The 19,369-nt window shown below is 47.4% G+C and overlaps 3 protein-coding genes and 1 long non-coding RNA gene across 19 annotated transcripts; 2 read left to right on the forward strand and 2 right to left on the reverse strand.

Annotated features, from left to right (window-relative positions):
• Positions 1 to 1,112: 1,112 nt before the first annotated feature.
• On the reverse strand, positions 1,113 to 2,307 carry LOC115612962. Its single transcript, XR_003993213.1, has 3 exons — positions 2,180 to 2,307; positions 1,543 to 1,636; positions 1,113 to 1,271 (listed from the first exon to the last, which is right to left on the reverse strand). It is a non-coding gene; the product is annotated as an uncharacterized LOC115612962 (long non-coding RNA).
• Positions 2,308 to 3,960: 1,653 nt separating this feature from the next.
• On the reverse strand, positions 3,961 to 9,965 carry BRCC3 (BRCA1/BRCA2-containing complex subunit 3). 2 transcript variants are annotated; one of them, XM_030497262.2, is made up of 8 exons: positions 9,842 to 9,965; positions 9,412 to 9,531; positions 8,723 to 8,810; positions 8,016 to 8,104; positions 7,327 to 7,382; positions 6,639 to 6,770; positions 6,037 to 6,080; positions 4,415 to 5,097 (listed from the first exon to the last, which is right to left on the reverse strand). In XM_030497262.2, exons 1-8 carry the CDS (start codon positions 9,944 to 9,946, stop codon positions 4,946 to 4,948), a joined length of 786 nt encoding a protein of 261 aa, XP_030353122.1. In that variant the 5' UTR covers positions 9,947 to 9,965; the 3' UTR covers positions 4,415 to 4,945. The 2 variants fall into 2 exon arrangements, with proteins under 2 accessions (XP_030353121.1, XP_030353122.1); XM_030497261.2 differs by lacking the exon at positions 6,037 to 6,080 and having other exon boundaries at positions 3,961 to 5,097.
• A 182-nt stretch (positions 9,966 to 10,147) lies between these two features.
• Positions 10,148 to 19,048, forward strand: MTCP1 (mature T cell proliferation 1). 14 transcript variants are annotated; one of them, XR_004389967.1, is made up of 8 exons: positions 10,148 to 10,214; positions 10,768 to 10,819; positions 13,317 to 14,264; positions 14,366 to 14,536; positions 14,690 to 14,741; positions 14,824 to 15,006; positions 15,958 to 16,025; positions 17,561 to 19,048. XR_004389967.1 is itself a non-coding variant. In XM_030497265.2 (4 exons), the coding sequence occupies exons 1-3, from the start codon at positions 14,157 to 14,159 to the stop codon at positions 14,735 to 14,737; spliced, it is 327 nt and encodes a 108-aa protein (XP_030353125.1). In that variant the 5' UTR covers positions 10,933 to 14,156; the 3' UTR covers positions 14,738 to 14,741; positions 15,958 to 15,984. The 14 variants fall into 14 exon arrangements, 2 of the variants coding, with proteins under 2 accessions (XP_030353125.1, XP_030353124.1); XR_004389960.1 differs by lacking the exon at positions 10,148 to 10,214 and adding an exon at positions 10,329 to 10,404 and having other exon boundaries at positions 13,122 to 14,264; XR_004389964.1 differs by lacking the exon at positions 10,148 to 10,214 and adding an exon at positions 10,329 to 10,404 and having other exon boundaries at positions 13,272 to 14,264.
• On the forward strand, positions 10,288 to 19,048 carry CMC4 (C-X9-C motif containing 4). 2 transcript variants are annotated; one of them, XM_030497266.1, is made up of 4 exons: positions 10,288 to 10,404; positions 10,768 to 10,819; positions 15,958 to 16,025; positions 17,561 to 19,048. In XM_030497266.1, the coding sequence occupies exons 3-4, from the start codon at positions 15,968 to 15,970 to the stop codon at positions 17,728 to 17,730; spliced, it is 228 nt and encodes a 75-aa protein (XP_030353126.1). In that variant the 5' UTR covers positions 10,288 to 10,404; positions 10,768 to 10,819; positions 15,958 to 15,967; the 3' UTR covers positions 17,731 to 19,048. The 2 variants fall into 2 exon arrangements, 1 of the variants encoding a protein (XP_030353126.1); XR_004389969.1 differs by lacking the exons at positions 10,288 to 10,404; positions 10,768 to 10,819 and adding exons at positions 14,177 to 14,741; positions 14,824 to 15,006.
• Positions 19,049 to 19,369: the final 321 nt, after the last annotated feature.

Genomic DNA, 19,369 nt, shown 5'->3' on the forward strand with positions numbered 1-19,369 from the left:
CAGAGTATTTTCACATCTGTTATTTGTTTATGCTGCTGAGAAGCAGCCATATCCCAATAGGTAAAAACCCAGCTCTCTCTTTTACAGGATGCAATTAGCCACAATTCTGTTCTATCTTTGTAGAAACTTTATGGAGAGAAATATGGGGAAATAAATATCCCTTCTAATGAGCTACTGAAAATAGAAAAGGACACAGCAAGACAAGTTTTAACCCAGCCAAACTTCTCAGACACATTTCTGGAACACAAACCACTATGTGCTTACGCTCCAAGATTTCTGCATCTCTGTAAGAGTCATAAACAATGTCTACTTCCCCAAAACAGGCACTTCTGAAACAAACCCATACTCTGCTACCACTGACTGCTCACTCTGGAACTGGATAGTTTGCATGCATAAAAATACCTTATTTGCACTTGGAGATGTCCAGTTGTGAAACTCAAACAGACCCAGAAAAATAACAAGGAAATCATGTCCCTTTTCAACCACTGAAGGCTCTGGCTGGGCATTTCTTTTGGTTCGTGATTGATTCACAGTGCTTCAACTTGAACTAGTTCCCAGCCAATTTAAACTAATTCAAAACAAGCCACTCTTAGGTGGGAACAAGTCTTGCTCAGACAGGTTTCAGTTTAACGAGTCATATCCAACACCTTCTGTCAGGTGCTAGATTGCCAAGAGGCCAAAACCCGGATGTATTTTTCACAGTTCTTTACTACTGAGGAATCTCCTGTTTTGTTTTGCTTTCTAAAGTTAAACTGAAAGCAGCAAGAGACATGATGCCCCTTCTGATTCAAGGTAGGGATAGCTGTTTTCCAAAAACTCCTGCTTTGCCATTAGGAGATTCTGTCTTCTAATGTGTGCTGGAAATTGCTTTTCTCAACAAACTGGTGACTGAGGAGCTTATGGGAGCACTTCCTAACCCAGTTCTGTCAGGAAAGCCCACATTACATGCATGTAGGTAGAAGAGTTGATTTCTTACAGAGGTTTTCTCCAAGAGGTCTGCAGCATCTCAGTTCTGATAGTTTGCTGTTCTGATTGAGCAGACTGAAGTTGCATTTCCAGTGGTTTAAGCTTCAAATATAATTCCACTTAACATCATTAAAAACATAGTCTCATTGGTGAGATAAGCCTCATTTAATTCAGCCAGACACAAGTACAGTCACCTATGTTGAACCTCTGAGTAATGGACAAAACCAGCACACTTCTGTGTCCATTTTCCTGGAAGACTACTGTCCTCTGCGTCCTTATTCCACCTTTTTTTCCTCCTAATTTAACTAAAGAGATTCTCAATTAGTCTCTGTTTTTCAGACAAACGTCATCATTCTTTGGTTTGTTTTCATTTGTACTTGTAAGATAATAATAAAAACTAAAAAGTTTGAGCAAACTTGGTTCTGCCGCAGCTCTAAACAGCTTCTGGTGCTTTGCTCAGTACTCCCTCTCAAACTCCCTCAAGTATAGAAACACTTAACCCACAGTTCTTTCAATGCTTAACTGTGTAAATGACTGATAGCACTTAACACTTAACTGCTATTATAAACCTATTACCTTTTTGGTATGTCTCCTATACTTGGATGTGACTGAAATGAACTACTGTATTGCTACATCCAGCTGCTTCTCAAGTGTCCTCTGCAGGATTACCCTGCAAAACAAAGCAAAAAGAGCACTGAGACGAATTAAGGCTATCATACTTAGAGAGCACTTTTCCAAACCTTTAACTGTGATGGAATAATGTCTCATTACGCAAAGTTACAGGATTGTTACTCAGGCCTGAATAGTTTGCTTTGGGTTAAATGCTTGGAGTGTTCTGTTGTTCTTGGGGTTGGGGTTTTGTGTATTTACTTGGAGTTTGGTTTATTTTTAAAGCTTTACACATACTCCATGATCCGCTGGGCCGGAGAGCCAGACATCTGTAGTTCCTCCTGGTTTTACACCACCTCCGGTGTTTAAAGTTGGTAATTAATAGTGACGGGACAAGGGAGATTGGATTTAAACTGAAAGAGGGGAAGATTTAGATTCGAGGCAGAAGCTCTTCCCTATGAGGGCGGTGGGGCACTGACACAGGGTGCCCCATCACTCCTACCACATGCCCCCTGCCTTCGCCCTGACCCTGCCCACAGCCACCACGGCCCGCACCCGCCCTGTGCCCGCGCCGCGCCTCCCCGCGGGGCCCATCCCGACGCACCGGGTCCCGGGGGGCACCCGCGGGGCTGAGGCGGCGGCCGAGGAGCGGCCTCACGGGCCCCGGTCCCCTCACGACCGCCTCAGCCATGAGCCCACAGCAGGGCCGCCACCAAGTCGCGGGTGAAGTACGTCACGGGTGACGTCACTCACCTAGGCTTTCCCGCGCATCCGTTTTCCCGCGGTCCCAGCGACCGAGCTGCCAAACGCTGGAGAGGGCAAGGGCTGCGCGTCAGACCGGCCCCTGCAAAGCCACAGGCCTGTTCTATGCAGGCACAAAGGTATTTGGTTACGAGTGCCAGAGGAAATAGGGAATGAATTACCCGTGGGGCTATAATATGCCTTTTAACACAGAAGTAGGTAGACAATCCCACCTCCTCCAAAAGAAAATAACCGAAGGGCTTAGGTAAGCTTGGTAAAAGAGTGGGAAAAGAGACACATGCTGTGTATGGTGCTTGGGACACCCGACTTTAAAAGTCACTCTCCAGCTCTGGGGCCCCAGCACAAGAGGGACGTGGAGCTGCTTGAGCAGGTCCAGAGGAGGCCATGAAGATGCTCCAAGGGCTGGAGCAGCTCTGCTCTGGGGACAGGCTGAGAGAGCTGGGCTGGGTCAGCCTGGAGAAGAGAAGGCTCCTTAAGGGGAGACCTTAGAGCAGCTCCAGTGCCTAAAGGGGCTACAGGAAACCTTGAGAGGAGCTTCTGACAAGGGCCTGTATGGACAGGACAAGGCAGGTGGATTTAAGCTGAAAGAGGGAAAGATTTAGGTATTAGGAAGAAGTTTTTCCCTGTGAGGGTGCTGAGGCGCTGGCACAGGGTGCCCAGAGAAGCTGTGGCTGCCCCATCCCTGGCAGTATTCAAGGCCAGGTTGGACACAGGGGCTTGGAGCAACCTGCTCTAGTGGTCTAGAGTGAAAGTATGCATTCAAGACATAAGAAGATATAAGCCAAATAAATAGAATTCAGCCACATTCATCTTGATTACTGCCTATTTAAGTACACAAATTCTGGAATTCTCTATTAGTTTACTTTACCAAAACTGGTGATGTGAGAAAGAAATGCGTATCACAAAGATGCAGCACAACTGCTCTGGTGGATCAGTTACTGGCATTCAACGCTGCATAGTTACACCACTACATCCTTGCTTTGAATTCATGTCAAAGCAGCATTGTAAATTAGATTGTAATCCTGAAACTTGACATAAAAGATCCTGGGTTGCAGTCAGAAGTTGAAATACAGCATTTCTGCCAATAAGCCACTGCAGAGATGGGCAGCTGTACAGCGGCTTCCACGCTTGTGGTGGGTTAACCCTGGTTGGTAGCGAAGTCCCATGCAGCCAGTTGCTCACCCCCTCAGCCCAGCAGGATGGGGGCAAGAACCATACGGGTAAAAGTGAGAAAACTGAGAAAGACAGTTAAAAACTAATTAAAGAAAAATACTATTCACAGCACTTTTGATAAAAAGTAGTGAGCATTTTACTTGGAAGAATTTCTACTGTTTGAGGGTTTGCCAGTATCAATGTAGAAATATTGAAACTTGAAGTCTCACAAAATCAAGCTGGCCGAGGGGCTTCCAGGTCTGACAGCAATTTGCAGTTGCTAATCCATACTGGCTATTCCCTGGAAAGGGAATGCCTCTTTCTCCCATGTTTCATTCTCCCAACACAACAGTCAAGCTCATGAGTTGTCAGCAATGCCACAACCTCCACCGCACTCATGCAGCCAGCTCATTTCCATCTACTTGAGCAGGGATTAAATTAGAACCAAGGACCTGAAGCAGAAGTTTTAACTGTGCTGTTGGCTCCTTCATTCACATGAGACAGACCCCAAGTAACAGAATGCAGATGACTGTGTATGTGATGGGGGATACTCTGAAATGCAACAGCAAGAACACCTGAAGGCTTACTTCAGCAACAGGTACTTTGTTCCACTTCAATCTAATAACATTTCTGCAATTAAGTTTAGTGTGTAAGAATGACAGGCTTGCACAGCTATCAGTTCTCTTCTTTCCCTCTGGAAGGAACCACACTCCTCCCACTGAGCCAGCAGAAACAGTCCATTTTGCAGAGAGAACCTCAGTGCTGAGGATCAACAGCATTACATGAAGTAAGAGAATACAAACTGTGTCCAAAAAAATGCAGGCACTGGCCCTTTGTAGCATCCACTACATTTCTACTCCAAAAAGCTCTGGCTTTGGAATTCTTTATTTGGTTTCAAGTATGCTGAACACAGATAACTACTGTCAAAGTTCTTCCAGGTTTCTTCCCAAGCTTCCCTCCCACCTCCTACCTGCCTGGGTGGATAACCAGTAATCTGTTACTAGATCACAGTCAACTGAAGCTACTAAAAGAAGGCAGAAGTTGGCAGCATCAGATATGCCTGCAGGGACACACTGTTCCTGTCTAACCCTCTTGTTCTAGGCTCCCGGAATACATGTAAAGCAATAAGACTTCTGTCAAAATACAGGGGAGGGAGAAACAGCATGCTCCCTAGATGTGTGCCCTCCAGAACTGAAGTCTCTTCAGGTGCTGCCCAACCCCACCACTGAGCTGTGACTGCACTGCATCATGCATCACCTGGAGAGATACCACTGCTTGCCATCAGTCAAGGTGGGGCAGATAAGCCCTTATCCTGCAGAAGTGCTCTTTGCTGCCTGGGGCAGGAGGCATTGCTAGCATCTTCACTGTAAGGCAATGTCAGGCCACCCTTCAGCCAGGAGTAGGTCTTGCAGAGTTTCTCTCATGTCTCTTTTCTGAAGGGTCTGCGTTTCCTCTTTCATTCTAAGGCAGCGAGTTCCTCCAGGAGCTGCTCCTTCTCCTGCTGCAGCTCCTGCACCCGCTGTTTGTTCTGCTCTAGTCTGTCCTCCAGCCACTGAAGGAGAGGCCCACTGATGGCTGACATCTGGCTGCAGAGGTTCTTTGTGAACACTGGAAAGAGCAAGAATATATCATTGCCAATGCAAACGCAAAAGGCTACAACAACCCCAAAGCCAAGAGCATTAGAGACAGCCAAGGAAACCCTCCAACATCCTGGCCAAGGCAACCAGACATCCCCCCAGGCAAGTCAGAATCGGCAGTCTGAACAGAGAAACCCGCTATTTCAATCTGACCTTTAGACAGAGATCTGGAAATCTGCACATACATCATCATTGCTGCTAATTAATTTCTAAATCCAGAAGCAAAGAATGTCTCAGTTATTGAACAGGTGAAAATGGACAATGGGGTATTTATCTTGGAACAGAAGTGGGAATTAGGATTCACCTTATCTCACTGGCAAAAGCAGAGATGTCATATGCATGTAACACACAGGAATGCCAGGAGATGCAATCCTACATACAGAACAGCCAGATGCTACTTTTAGACTCACCAAACCCAAAAGCCCCTTGCTCTTCTAACAGAAAAAAAACCTAAAACCACCAAAAACCCAAAGCAGCCCACCCAAAACTCCCCACACAAATCAAAAGTCTATTGTAATTTTAACCAACTGTATAAAGGTCACAGGACACAACAGCTTTCATAAAGCCCAGGATTAGGTTATTCTACAGCCCTTGATGTTTTCCTGTAAAGTGTTTTGTTACAATTCTGTTCCTCCATTAGACTTTCTGTAACAAGCCAACAATCTCAGGGAATTCTCTGTGTTACACAGTGTTTGTGATTGCAAATAAACAGTATGGCAAAGAAAAAGACAAAAGTTTGTGCTTTTATAGTTTTTCAAGTGCCTTTTATGGCAAAGGGGGAGGGACTGTTACACAGCTCTGGTCTACTGTCCCCCAAAGCTAGAGCCAAACCAACCCCTGCTCAAGACTCTGCTGTTTTGACTCTGGAAGCAGCATCCTGGATTCTTGCATGCAAAAAAGGAATCCTTACCTGAGCCATTATGAATCTTGGTTACGGAGTCTAGATGGGTGAGGCTGAGAGAATGAAGAGAATGAGGTTAGTGACAAGAGAGCAGTAGATTGTCTATTAGGCAAACCCAGGCTATAGAACCAGCTACCTACAAGTCACTGCCACTGCAGGTACATCTAAACCCCTTCACTTGTGGAAGTACATTCACAAGGATAACAAAAGAGCCCGCAGCACAGAAACATCACTGCTGAGCACCAGAGGCAGAAAAAAAGAAGCCGATATTTAATCTAATTTCTCAGACTTCTTCTCAGGTCTCACCCTGGTTAAACACTAACTCCTGTCACACACAGAGACGTCACTGAAGTGCCACCAGTAGCTCACACATGCTCTACCTCTTTTGTTGCAGCAAAGGAGCAGTTACACTTAGCTCTTGTGTGCAAAGTTGAGAGAACTTGAACTCCTTAATGTGAAGGTATTCAACCAGTTCTCCTATAAAGGCACATGAGCTGCTAATACTTCTTATTTTCTACACCCCTACTAAGGTTATAGTGCTTTGAAGTACAGCAAGAGTTGTATGTGTTAGCAAAGAGTTTTGGAGAGGGGTGCAGCCCCAGTGTCATTACCTGTGAATTCTTCTGTAGGCATCTTGCTCTTCTTGGCAAAGGATCTTGGGCAGCTCTACAGCTGATTCCAGACACACTTTCCCAATGGTTTCATGGGGGACAACGTGAATAGGAATTTCGATCCTTTCATATCTAAAAGGGCATCAGACACAATTAACTTCAAAGTTCTTCTTCTACAAACCTGCAACGGTCTGTCCAGTGCATGGCACTGCTGCATGTTTACTTTGCCTGAGTTGATAGGCAAATGGAAGCATTTTATAGCTACACACTTGTCTTAAACTGTCACGATAAAATGCTGAAGCAAGTAGATAGCCAGTACTGACAGGCTGATGCACAGCATGTGTGAGGGTGGCAGGGACTCACCACCGCACAAGCTTGAAGCTGCGACCTCTAGAGTTGAAAGTAAAAAGGTGGATCTACACAACGGATTACAGCACAAATTCGTACCCAGACTACAGTGTCCTACACAAATCTTAAACTACTAAATGATCTAGGCTAAATTAATCAGGTCTAATTTTTAAATTCTCTTCAGCCTGCAGTAGCAGAAGTAAGGAGGCCTCATTCAGGCGTCTCTATACAGCATTTGCTCCTCATGATAGGCCTAGGAGCCATTTGAGACAAGCCAGAAAGGAGAGACAAGATGAAATACAACCTGATGCTGGACATAATATTCTTCTGCTGTACTCACTCTGAGCTCTTCTGGGCCTGAATGGACTGGAAACAGGTGTAGAGAATCCTGCCTGTCTAAGAGAGATGGCAGAAAGTCAGATTCCAAGAGCAAAAGAAATCATCTAAAACCACACAATCCTTTAGGAAGCAGAAAATGCTTTCAAATAGCATTTTAACAGGTTGCAAAGGGACATGCTTTTCACTTTGATTGCTGTGCTGAAACTGTTTACTGACAGACCCATTAATTATGAAGAAAATCTTAAATAGCAGCTCCCTGGAAAACTGTGACAAGACACACCACTGTGAGCTTATCTCACACTACAGCAGCATCTCCTACGGAGGCCAGAGGCACAGAGCTGCACTAAGCTGCATCTGCTGGACAGAACAGCTGAAGGGCATTCACACATTCCAGGACACACACGCACTGCAGCCATGTGAGGCAGTCCCAAAACCCTGGTGCCAGCCCAGCTTTGCTGGCTGGAGAGCCAGGCTGTGGATCAGCAGAGAGTAATTAATAACTCTCTAATAACTCTCTCTTCTGTCCTTGGGATTATGATCCAAACATCACCATTTGAGCCACGCTCTACCTGTGCTGCAAGCAGAGCTCTGCCCTTCTTGCAGGCTGCATGCAAGGGTTTCAGCTCTACCCTGGGGCTGATCTTTCTCATGAGTACCTGGAGGGTTTACTGTCATTTTTAAGTTGCCTACCTTTGTGTTTTTGTCCTCGATGAAGCAGGAAAAGATAAGCCCTACGAAACCTTGGTCCATCATCTGATACATCGCTTGTGTGCGGACATCTGCAGACAAAGAAATAAGAGAATGAAATCTGCACTGCTCACCTGAAGGAGTGGAAAAAGATTTGCCAGAGTCTGAAAGGTGACCTGCAATTTGGTTACAAATGTCACAAGCTTTATTTTACTAAAGTCCTCACTCCAGGTGACTAAAAAACCAAAAATTGATCTAATTTAAAATGTAATTAAATCTTAAAAATACAGGATGAGTTACAGAACAAGAAATTAGCATCAGCCTGGTGCCACAGCTCACACTAGAGCCATAATGTCCAGCAAGTATAAGATACTCATGCATTTCACAGATGTCCCAAATCATCACAGCAGGGCTGTGACTCCCACAGCCTTTTTTGCTATTCCCCACACCCTAGGTCTGGAAAACCAGTAGCACCCATATAGCTGATCTGTGCCTGAGTCTCCTGCCTGGAGGACACAGACAGGAGTGGGGCTGTACTGGCAGAGGTTCCTGAAGCCCACCCTGACAATCTGGTCCTACTAGAGGATGTATGAGAAACCAAACTTTGATAGTTAGGATGTGAAGAGCTGACAAAAAAGGAGTAAACTGAGCAATACTATTCGCTATTGCTGTGAGTTTTCATACAGAACCTAGAACAAGACTGCTCTCACCAACATGTGATGGCCAGACAGTAATGTGAGGATGAGAGTGATACCAGCCCACAACTCTCATGGGACGTCCTGTCATTTCAGCCAACCTGTGTGTGAGTCAAGGTGCTTTTGAAACCAGTAGAGCAAATGGAAGAAGTTTTTTGCACAAGGAAAACCAGCAGAGTTCTAAAAGAGCTTCTCATCAGCCAAGAGAATTCCAGATGCCTTTACAGAGGGGTGACAAGACACGCAGCAGGAAGCTGATGGAAGCTTCTTTCCCAGCACTGGCAGGATGCCACTGCTGCAGAAGCAAACTGGATTTGGTTGGCACGTGGCAGTAAGTAACATAGCAGCAACCTGTCCAAAACAGCATCCTTGAATGGATGCAGAGACAAGGCTCTTCAATGCACCATGCTTGGAAACAGAGACTTGTCAACCCTTCATTATCTACTAAGTCTCCTGCTGAAAACATACTTCAGTTTTACCTGTGACCAAATACAGATATTATAAAAACCAGTTATAACACAACTACACTGCAAACACCGGAACCAACAAAGACTCCAGATACTGGCAACTGCCAGCACAACTCTCCAAACTGAACAGCTGCAGGAGGAAAGAAGCAATTAATGCGAAGCCAACGAGAACAAGTCACAGCACGTAAAACGATGTAAGCCACTGCCCAGCCTGCTGCTGTCTCTGCAAAAGGATATCTCCGCTTCAGTAGAGGCAGCTGAAAGCTGCTCTGGTGAAATCTCCACACGGTCCTTCCTCTTATCCGAGCGGCGCAGGATGATCACAGAGTGGATGTGAACGATGCGGCTGGTATCAACCTGGCGGCACAGGAGGGAAAACAGATCATTCCTCTTCCATAGACACAACCACCCGCAGGGAACAGGCCGATTCCCGGCCGCCAGGAGAGAACAGGCACACACCGGCGCGCAGCCGGGCACGCAAAGGCGAGGCTCGCCTGTCTCTACGTTTTGGCTTTATCAACAGGAGAGCGGAAGCCGAAGACCCCTCCCCGCCCCCGGCCTGTGCAAGGCTCCCGCCGCGGGGACGAGCCCTCAGCCCGCTGCCACCCGCCCCCGAGCCGCCCCTTGTCCCGCTGTGCCCCGGGCGCTCCCGCCGCGCCGCCGGTACCTCGCCGATGCAGAGCCCCATGACCTCCTCCTTCTCGGTGCTCAGCGCATGGTTCAGGCACACCAGGAACGCGTCAGCCTCCAAGTACACAGCCTGCACCGCCATCTTGCCGCCGCCCGCCCGCCTTCCTCTCCCACCTCCGGAAGTAGGCGGGGCCAAGCCCGGCTTCCCCCGCCCTCCCTTTGCAGCGGGGACCAATCCCAGTGGGTCTCGCCGACCCTTGCGGCCAATCAGCGCTGCTAAAAGCGCCCGCTGGCTTCCGGCGAGGCGAGCGGTGCCGCGCGGCGGAAGCGCCGTGTCGCCCACGCGAGCGGGAGCCGCCGGGTTCCGCGCTGCAGCCGCTGCCCGCGGCGGGGCGGACCGAGACGGGGCGGTGCGGGGCGGTGCGGAGCGGGCGGAGGGGGGCCGGCGCGGCGCGGCGCGGGGCGGGGCGGGGCTGTGCTGCGCGGCGGCTCTTGGGGCCTGCGAGCAGCCGCGGGGAGGCTGCGGGTCAGAGGGGGAGGGCGGGGGAAGGCTTTGCTCGGTGCACACGGCGCTGGCTGTCACCTGGCGCGGGGCTGCAGGTAGGTCACGGGCGGGCGGCCCGCGGGGCCCGGCCCGGCGGCTCCCGCTCCGCCCGGCGCCGTCTCATGCCGTGGGGCGGCCGCTGAGCCCCATAGGCCCGGCCCGGGTGGGAGGCGGTTGCTATGGAGACGTGCTGCGCACTCTTCCCGCCGCGGCGGCCGGACCTCCCCGGCCCTCCCCGCCTCCTCCCCGCCACGGCCGCGCCGGTCCCGCACCGCTCCCCACCCTGCCTTCCCCCGCTCCCCATCGGCCGGCCCGTCAGCAAGGCCCAGCTCCCGCACCCCTTCTGCTCGCCCTGTCCTCCCTTCTCCGGGGCTCCCCCCACGCTGTGTCCATCTCTTTTTGTCTCCCTGTTTCTTTAGATCCCAGCACAGAGCTTCCCTCCCCGCGCTGCTGGACAGCCCTGGCTGGTCGGTGAGCATCTGCTACCCCTCAGTAGGTTGGGCAGAGCGGAGAGTGGAGCTGCAGGGCTGCTTGCTCGGGGCGAGTGCTCCAGGCAGAGTAGAGTCCAAACCCCCGAGAAGAAGCTTTAGAGTGAGTCAACGTGCCCTTACACCAGCAGACAGCTCATCTGATCCCTCACCTTGCTTGCCGCAAGACACGGGCTGCGTTTGTCAGGGAAGCTCAGCTCCCTTTTAGCTCCCTCAAGGCTGCACCAACAGAGGTGTACGGGCAGCTGCACACTCCACCACAAGGCCAGGCTTGGCAGCCTTGGTCCAGAAGCTTTGTGAGCACAGCACTGTGCTTGATGCACAGGGGCTCAGCATCGCTTCTTTCCCTGGGTGCCTAAACGGCAGCTGAACTCTTCTAACAATCTGACCCAGTCCCCCTTTTAAAACAGAAGGTAATGAAGGGTGCATCATGTTCAGCGTGCTGACCTCCAGCTCTGGGGATGGTCCGAGCGGCCACCGGAGCAATTTATTTCACTGTTTTCCTAAAGTATTTTAATGTACCCGATTTCAAAGTAAATAAATTGTCTTCACCACAAGCTGCAGTCCTCCTCCTGGCCATTTTCACACTTATTCATATATTGCATGGCTTGAAAACCCACCCAGGTCCCAGAACAGCATTAAACTTGTAAGGCCTGACGCTGAGATGGACAGCATACCTGCAAGTCTTGTCCTTGTCCATGGGGATTTGGCTTTAAATCTTCCCAATTCAATATCTTAAACAGCTCAGACTTCTGCAATTATGTTGATGCACTTTTCTGTGTCAAAGGATGACGCTGCAATCCTGCAAAGTTAATCTGCTTGGGGTTTTGTTGGATATGGTGTTTTTAAAAATAGATTATGAAGCAAGCAATATAAGAGACAGGTTTTACAACTTGTTTTAAATAGAAGTAAGCTTACTCCTCCTTTCACCCAGGTTTTCCTTCAGGCTTTTTTTATTGCTTGATGATAAAATCTGCGAAAATAAGAACTGTTTATGTCTTTGCCTGCTTGAAGTTTCAAGTGCAAGTGTCTAAGCGCATGCTGTTTAAAATCTCCTGTTTGTTTTGTACGGCTGAGTACTGCAGACAGAGCTGTCTCACTTCAAACCCAATTGACAGGTTTGTCTGACCTCAGGATTTTATGTATGGCACAAACTGGGCACCTTCCTAACAGTCTTAGAGACTGTGGAAAAGGAAGGCTAGGCTGAGCCTTTGAACTTTTGGCAACTGAACTCAGAGCTACGGAGTTCAGGTGAAGTTTGGGACAGATCAGCTGGGCAAAGGGTGAAAACACGTTAACTACTGCCCATTCTGCAGTGTCCCTGCGTTAGACCTCGTTCTGTCTGTCCTGTATCTATCCTTACTACCACGTTCATACACAATAAACACAAATCTGCATGTTGTGCTTCAGCCCTCCTACCTGTAGTTCAGCAACGCTGAACCGGGTTAGTATTTGGACAGGAGACCTTCCAGGAGAGTTTATTTGCTGTAGGAAATAGTGTTCGCTTACTGAGTAATATTTTTCCAGTACTGAAGTCAGTCGTGAGTCTTCTGGCTCTGGGACCATGAGCTGTAGGAATTCTGGCTTTGAATGGAATAAAAGCAAGTTCTTCAGCGTTTTTGGTCATGATGGAGTTTTTGGCAGTTGACTGCAGAGTAGGAGAGTATCCTGGCCGAATTCCAACCTGGGTGATTACATTCAGCTGACTGAAAATGAGCAGCGATTGCTGCATTTCACTGTTGGGCAAAGTCATTTCCAAGCTTGGGCTTAAATTTGTAAAGTGGCTTAGGGTAAAGCAGAACGAAAAGGACTTACAGAAATGTCCCTTTAACCCTCGTAGGTTATTCCTGAAGGCCTTGCAAGGCTTTTCAGTTTGCTGTCACATTCCTCTAAATGCTAGGCATCCAGCTGCTGGGCCATTGCTTGGAATGGCTGTGCCCCATCACAGGATGGTCGTTAGAACAGTGCTGCTTTCCATAATGCACGTACATATTCCCACACATCAAACAAGGAAATAAAACAGAACGGGAGAAAGATAATAAAAGAACATTCAAAGTTTCCTTTCATAGAGATTCAAATGCGGTGACAGTGCTGTTCGGGCTGATCTGTGGTTGGTGTTTTGTTTTCCAAAAGGCTGAGTGATCCTTTCATTCCAAAAGGTAGAGAAACTCTGGTGTAAGATGTAGAAGGCAGCGTGGAAGTGTGTTTCCTGTTATATATGTAGCCCAATGTATAACATTGTTCTTTTTCTCTCCCTGACTTTCCCTACTTTATTTTGTACCCAGATTTTCTTGCTCCTGTCTGAAATGTGCCTTATAACTTTACAAGTTTGCAGAAGACCACTGTGTTTCACTGGGATAGGAATATTGCATCTGCTTCGTAGCAGGAGGATGTTATATGTATTACAGCTTAATTCTGTTCTACTTTAAACCTAGATAAAGAATGAAGACTGTCTGTACCATTTTGATTACCTCTTCTAGGGTTCAAAGAGAGAACCATTTCCCCTGACCTTCATTTGCTAATGGCTCAGCTTGATCTAACCGGTATACAGATAAACTTGCTGTTAAACAAAAATTCCGGTAGGAAGAACCACCTCAATGTCCAAAATTCCTTTGCCCCTGCTGGTACTGGTGGCTCTCTGTAACCATCCAAAAGCTGAACTACGCAGAGTCCCGAGAGCTGTTCACGAGAAGCTTGTGTCTGAATGAACAATGCTGCCATCATCTTGAGAGATGAGACGAAGGACCATTCACAATGACAGCTCTGCAAGTTCCAAACATGAGAGTCGTGCATACGGAGTTTCATGCTTTGTCTCCAGAGTGATCTTCGTTCTTGTTAAGCTAATTCCACCTCTTGTCACAAGTTTTGCTTTTGGGATTTAGACCATCATTAAGCCACGGAACTCCTGTGTAAATCACTTTTTTTCTTTTTTCCTTTCCCCCCCCTCTCTGTTTTACACAAAGACTGTTAACATGACTGTTAGTGGAATAAGCAAAGCCAATATTCACAGGGTTTAACTCTCTACCAATAGCACCTTTTGCCCCAGAATGCCTTACAAACACCATCGAGCACGCACGTCCCAGAGTACGACTTGTCATGCCGTTTCTGTTCCCTTAGGCACCACCTTAGTTTCCCAAGCTGACGCTTAGGGACATTTCAGCTCATAGCATCTCATACCATAAGTCAGACGCCACCCAGAGGTGCCTTTCAGGTCTGAGAGCTTTCTCCGTGTGAATGTATTCCGAGCTAAAGAGACCATGTGTGCATCCTGCGGGTTGATGCCGTCCACCTAACGGGAGCATCCTGACGTGACGGAGGGCATGGCAGCGGGAGGGCATGCTGGCACTCCTCCTGTCCGACTGTGGGTGCGACGAGTAGGTGTTTACTGCGATGAGCACCGCAAAACGTGGCTTGTGGCTGCGGAAGAGGCAAGTGTCCTTTGAGCTTCCCAGTGGTTGTAGCTTTGCTATTGCAGGTGCCTCTACTGCATTGCCAGTAACTGCCTGCTCTTTTTGTTACTTTCCCCCAGGAGGAAGGTATGCTGAGGGCTCGGATCCAAAGAGTTCAGGTTCCCCTGGGTGAGGCGCTGCGACCCAGCCAGCTCCCCCCATCCCGGCTGCCTCATATGTGGCAGCTGTCCCAGGGTGAGCAGTACAGGGATAGTAACTCTCGCGTTTGGGAGATAGAGCACCATCTCATGGTAAGGATGGTGGCAACAATAGGCCATAGTCATGCCTGTTTGTGAAGTCGTTTGAGATCCTTGAGGGACGGCAAAGGACTGTTATTTTGTTGAAGTCCGTTAGCTCAGCCACAGTAACTGTAGACGTATTGAACTTTTCCTTGTCGCTTACAGCTTGGTGGTGTTGAAGAACTGCTGCTTAAACTCGTGCCTGGTGATTAATCTGGTATGTGTAGACGTTATCCCTGCTTTGTACTGTGCTCTTGTTTATTCCCAGTCATTCTTTAATATGAATTTTTGTCTTTCAGGAGCAGTGGCTCTAGGAAGATGTCGTTGTATATTTTGTACAATAAATGATTCTCTCACCACTGAAATGCAGCCACCTCTGAGGTGGAAGCAGTTTAACAACACACAGCAGCATCACACAAGAGTTTAGGACAGGCAGTGAAGAGGAGTATTGTGTCCAAGTGAAACATCAGGGGGAGTTCTAGGTAGGCAGAATGTAATTGCCCTAAGTGGAGTTTGGCCAGGATGCTGGAAATAATGCCCTAGCAATATTGGAAAGTGCTGTGGGCTGGTGAATGGTCAGGAATTGGAAAGGCAGCACCTCCCTAGTGCTGGGCAGGGGCAGGAGCTTCACTGTGACCCAGAGGGAGCTGAAGTCCTGTGACCGCTTCCAGCAACAGCGGTGCTTTCCTGTAGAGGTCTCCCATCCAACTACTAGTAATACCGCCAGGTTTCTGCTTGTCCTTTGATGTCTTAACCAAAAGTAAGAGTTAAAGGTGTCACAGCTGCAGAAAGCCCAACTTTCCGAACCCTGCTTTCTGGGGGTTTGAACAGGATGGAGCTGTCCTCCCGTCTGTGGTGTTGTTTGGGGTTTTTGGGGAGGGAGGGATTTCCAAGAGGCTTTCTCCTGGAACAACATCAGAAAAAGCCCTCCTTGTCTTTATGGGACATACACAACTAAGTTGTTTTGTTTTGTTGTTTTTTAAAATGCCTATATATATATGACTAACACCAAGTTATATGGCTTAACACCAAGTCCTTGGCTGTGTAGAGCTCACAGAGAGGGCTTTTACACAATACATGGTATAGTATAAGGTCCACAGGCACGGAAGTGTTAAGTCAGCCGTGTTAATCTTTGCTGGAATCTTTGTGCATCCGAGTGGGAAAGGACACATTTTGGCCAGCAAAAGGCCTTCAAGCCTAGCAACATAAAACTTCCTGTATTCATTGTCCACATTATCATCCTTTAGCCAGACACAGAGAATTCTTGTGTATGTTGGTAGGCATCTGCAAGCAGCAATAGGTGTTATCTGCACTGTGTGTGACAGAGAGGGAAATTGGGAGCTCTTTAAAGTCTTGGCTTTAAGACTGTGTCTTGCTCCCCTGCCCCCTGAAAAGCATGTTGTTTCTACAGTAACATTTTCCTATCATTTTAGTTCTCTGAACATGCCCCAGAAGGATCCCTGCCAGAAACAAGCCTGTGAAATACAGAAATGCTTGCAAGGTACCAAGCGTAATTTTGTCTTTTTGGTGGAACTTAATTCTTTTGACTTAATCCTGTTCTCCTTTCACCTTGAGAAGCAAGCAAGCACATTAGCATCAGCTAGATGCAAATGGTGATTTCTGGTTTTAATAAATTCCCTTGGGTTTGACTGTAAATAAGGAGACACCATTAGTACCTAACAGCGTGTTTGTAACAGTAATATTGTGCTTATTGCAGAGTGTTATCCATGCTGGTAGTGAGATCCCATGTGTAGTCTTGGGACTCAGCTGTAGGTGGGGAGAGCTAGACATTATAATGAGCTGTTTCACAGAGTGGGTAGTGAGGATGGTGGGTGGATTGTATGAGAAGACTGCAGAGCTTCTAGATGCAGGGGTGTTTTGAGAGCAGGTCAAACAGATGTCTGTGAGGAATGGGTTTGGTATGTGTGATCTGGCCTCAGCGTATGAGCTGGTCTCCCTCTGAAGACCTCTAACAGCTGCTTTTTATTATCTTAGCTAAATATTTGTAGGGGTGAGGGACATTATGTGATAATGTGGGGTTTGAGCCTAAGTTGGGAAGAGCAGACTTGTTACTTGCAGAGGACAATACTGCTTCTTGGAAAAGGATTTGCCTTATAGAATGAATAGGAAAAAACATTCCTCTGTGCCAAGGCAGCTCAGCCATATGGGAAAGAGTTCTCCCTAACTCACCTGGTGGAGGCCTTGGCCAGCGTGCTCTGAGCTTCATGTGAGAGTAACTCAGGGTGTTAGCCCAGGGATGACGAGGCAGGAGGTGAATGATGCCACAGCTAAAATCAGCCAGGCCAGTTCCATGGCAACTGATTTCGGCCTTTATTTTATTTGCAGGCTGCAAGCAGGTTAGCTAAAACATAGCTGGAGTGGAGCATAGGAGGGAGAGCATCTGGGAAAAGTAGGGAAAAGCAACAGTTATTGGTAGATGTCTGTCGTCCGCAGGATTGGTTTTTTTGAAGCTGTGTTCAGCTCAAAGCAAAGGCTCAAACAAACCGCTCTGTGTGTCCCTGACATCTGTTTAGATACTGCCTTTTACTGTTTTTATTGTTTGGAGCATTCTCCCATGAAAGGCTGCCTTCTCTCCCCATGGTAACTGCACTTAAAAGCTATTGTTTGACCCTGTTTTGGTCCCATCTGTGACAGTGTCCTTTTTATAACATTCTGGAAGTTATTCCAGGTGTTTCACCTGCGTAGGTTTGTGTATACAGATTTGATCCGAATGGTTAAGCGTTAGCAAAGAAGCTCTTTTGACTGTGCTACATGCACAGTGTGTGTGCACCACTTCTCATTTTGCAGTGCTGCTGTTACTCATGTATTATCATGCTGTGGAGTTGTCCGAGTTGCACAGAGAGCAAAGCAGAGAGGTTTGCATAGAGCAGGGAAAACGATTAAATGCTTTTAAGCAGCTCTTGCTTTTCAGAGAAACATGCTGCCCAGCAGCTGAAGGGCTGAGCTAGATTTGTGCCCTCCAGGGACAAAACCTGTTCCCCTCTGCAGACTTAGTGTCTCCTTCTTATTTTCCAGCGAACAACTATGTGGAGTCTAAGTGTGAAGCTGTGATCCGAGAAATGCGGAAGTGCTGCGCCCAGTACCCCAAGGGCAGATCCATCTGTTGTTCAGGGTTTGAGAAAGAAGAAAGGGAGAGAGAGAAGTTAAAGGTGACGTCAGAAGGAATTCCCCCATCACCTCAGTAACACAATGCAGCTCCAGCAGGTGCCGGAGCAGGGACTCACCTGCAGAGCTCGTGTGTGGTTTTTTCAAGCCTTCTTTAGACTTTCAGGAAAGCCAGATTGCTCCAAGGACACACCACCCGGCACACCAAAAAGTATAACGCAGTACCAACAGATGGCCTCCTTAACAGACTGTATTTTCTGTACCAAAACATCATCTGCATTGTCTTTGCATTGCACCTGTGTCTGTGAAAAGTCAACTTGATGTTTTTAGAATGCTTACCTTACTCTAATCCATCCTTGCTCTCAAAACGGAGAACTGGAACCAAGTTATTCTAGCTTCTGGAGTGAGAGGTACAGGAAATGAGCTCAGACAAGTGAGTGAGTTTAAGCATGACACATGAAACAAGCCCATCTTGACACAGCAAAGGTATTGCTGCCGTCGTGCAGTAGTTCCAGACATTTGCCTGTCCAGTGGTTCAAGCTCAAGAAAGGGAATCAGGTCTGGGGATTGTTCCTAGGTCTTGCATAGATCACGAGTGACTACCGTCACTTTGCCTAAGTGCCTCACTTTCCCACTGGACAGACTTTTGATTACTTTCTATTTGAATTGCCTACACGCTGCTATTTGCATGACAAAGATGTTACAGGAACATTATTTCAGGGATTGCTACAGGAATAGGGTTTTTTTTAAAAAAAGCAATATTCATTTGAAAGATCTGACTGTTGATATAAAATTTATAAATTTATAGTTGAAAACCTTTAAGCAATATGTTACAAACCCAGCATAGTTCAACCCGCTGGTACCCAGAGGCCTATCACAAAGCCCTGGGCTAGATCCAAGAACTGATTTAGGCGCTGCTTACTCAACAAGCAGTTGTAGGCACTTGCTTTCAACACTTTTACAGACTCACTCCCAAGCCGGCTGTGTCTGGACCCCAGGGAGAGATGGCTTTTCAGAAGCTCTCACCTGTGCAGCAGAATTTCCTGTGACCTGTAGGAAGAGCTCGGTAGACAGGTTCCTGCATCACCCTTCAGAGCTGCTTAAGTCTCTCTGACCCCTGTAACAGGAGTCCAGGCACTTCAGTGGGTGCCATGTCCATTACAGGGCTTAGGCACCTAAATACCAGACTTAGAACCCACTAGGCTCCTAACTCTGTCATTAGATCTAGCCGTAAAGGACTTTTGTGCTGTGATCAAGTACAACTTATGAAATACAGCTTCAGTAAACAGACCACTGTAGTCTAGGCACAATAGTTGAGTGTATTGAAGCCTAGAAGAGCCAACCATCTGTATTCACTGCTCTGAAATACCATGATACAAAATAAATGACTGGAACAAATTGTAGTCTCAGTTTGGTTGTTTATTGAGAATACAACGTAGCTGCAAGCCAGGCGGCTTGGCTGCCATTCACAGTGCAGAGCTGTGTGTCATATCATCATGTTTAAATAGAAGCTGCTTGGTATTTTCCTAACCCGGGCTCAAGACCAGAATAATTCAGGGCTAGCCTTCTCCTCCCACTGCCTCCCCCCAAAAAACAAACTCTTAAGACAAAATATGGGGTTTAATATTCTTGAAAAGCAGGGGAAGGTGATTACAATGTGTGAAGCACCTCAAACACTTGATGAGTTGCTCATTTTGTCTTACCTGAGCAGGAGCAGTG

Source organism: Strigops habroptila, chromosome 9 (assembly GCF_004027225.2).
Source record: "Strigops habroptila isolate Jane chromosome 9, bStrHab1.2.pri, whole genome shotgun sequence".
NCBI lineage: Eukaryota > Metazoa > Chordata > Aves > Psittaciformes > Psittacidae > Strigops > Strigops habroptila.

What these genes read in the sequence shown, in the direction of transcription:
- BRCC3 (XM_030497261.2), bottom strand. Translation starts at nt 9,946, where the DNA reads ATGGCGGTGCAGGCTGTGTACTTGGAGGCTGACGCGTTCCTGGTGTGC. An exon ending in TGGGGCTCTGCATCGGCGAG is followed by an intron (nt 9,532 to 9,841) that starts GTACCGGCGGCG and finishes CTGTGCCGCCAG; the next exon opens with GTTGATACCAGCCGCATCGT. An exon ending in CAGGCCCAGAAGAGCTCAGA is followed by an intron (nt 6,771 to 7,326) that starts GTGAGTACAGCA and finishes ATGCCCTTTTAG; the next exon opens with ATATGAAAGGATCGAAATTC.
- MTCP1 (XM_030497265.2), top strand. Translation starts at nt 14,157, where the DNA reads ATGGCAGCGGGAGGGCATGCTGGCACTCCTCCTGTCCGACTGTGGGTG. An exon ending in GGCTTGTGGCTGCGGAAGAG is followed by an intron (nt 14,265 to 14,365) that starts GCAAGTGTCCTT and finishes ACTTTCCCCCAG; the next exon opens with GAGGAAGGTATGCTGAGGGC. An exon ending in AGATAGAGCACCATCTCATG is followed by an intron (nt 14,537 to 14,689) that starts GTAAGGATGGTG and finishes TGTCGCTTACAG; the next exon opens with CTTGGTGGTGTTGAAGAACT.
- CMC4 (XM_030497266.1), top strand. Translation starts at nt 15,968, where the DNA reads ATGCCCCAGAAGGATCCCTGCCAGAAACAAGCCTGTGAAATACAGAAA. An exon ending in AATACAGAAATGCTTGCAAG is followed by an intron (nt 16,026 to 17,560) that starts GTACCAAGCGTA and finishes CTTATTTTCCAG; the next exon opens with CGAACAACTATGTGGAGTCT.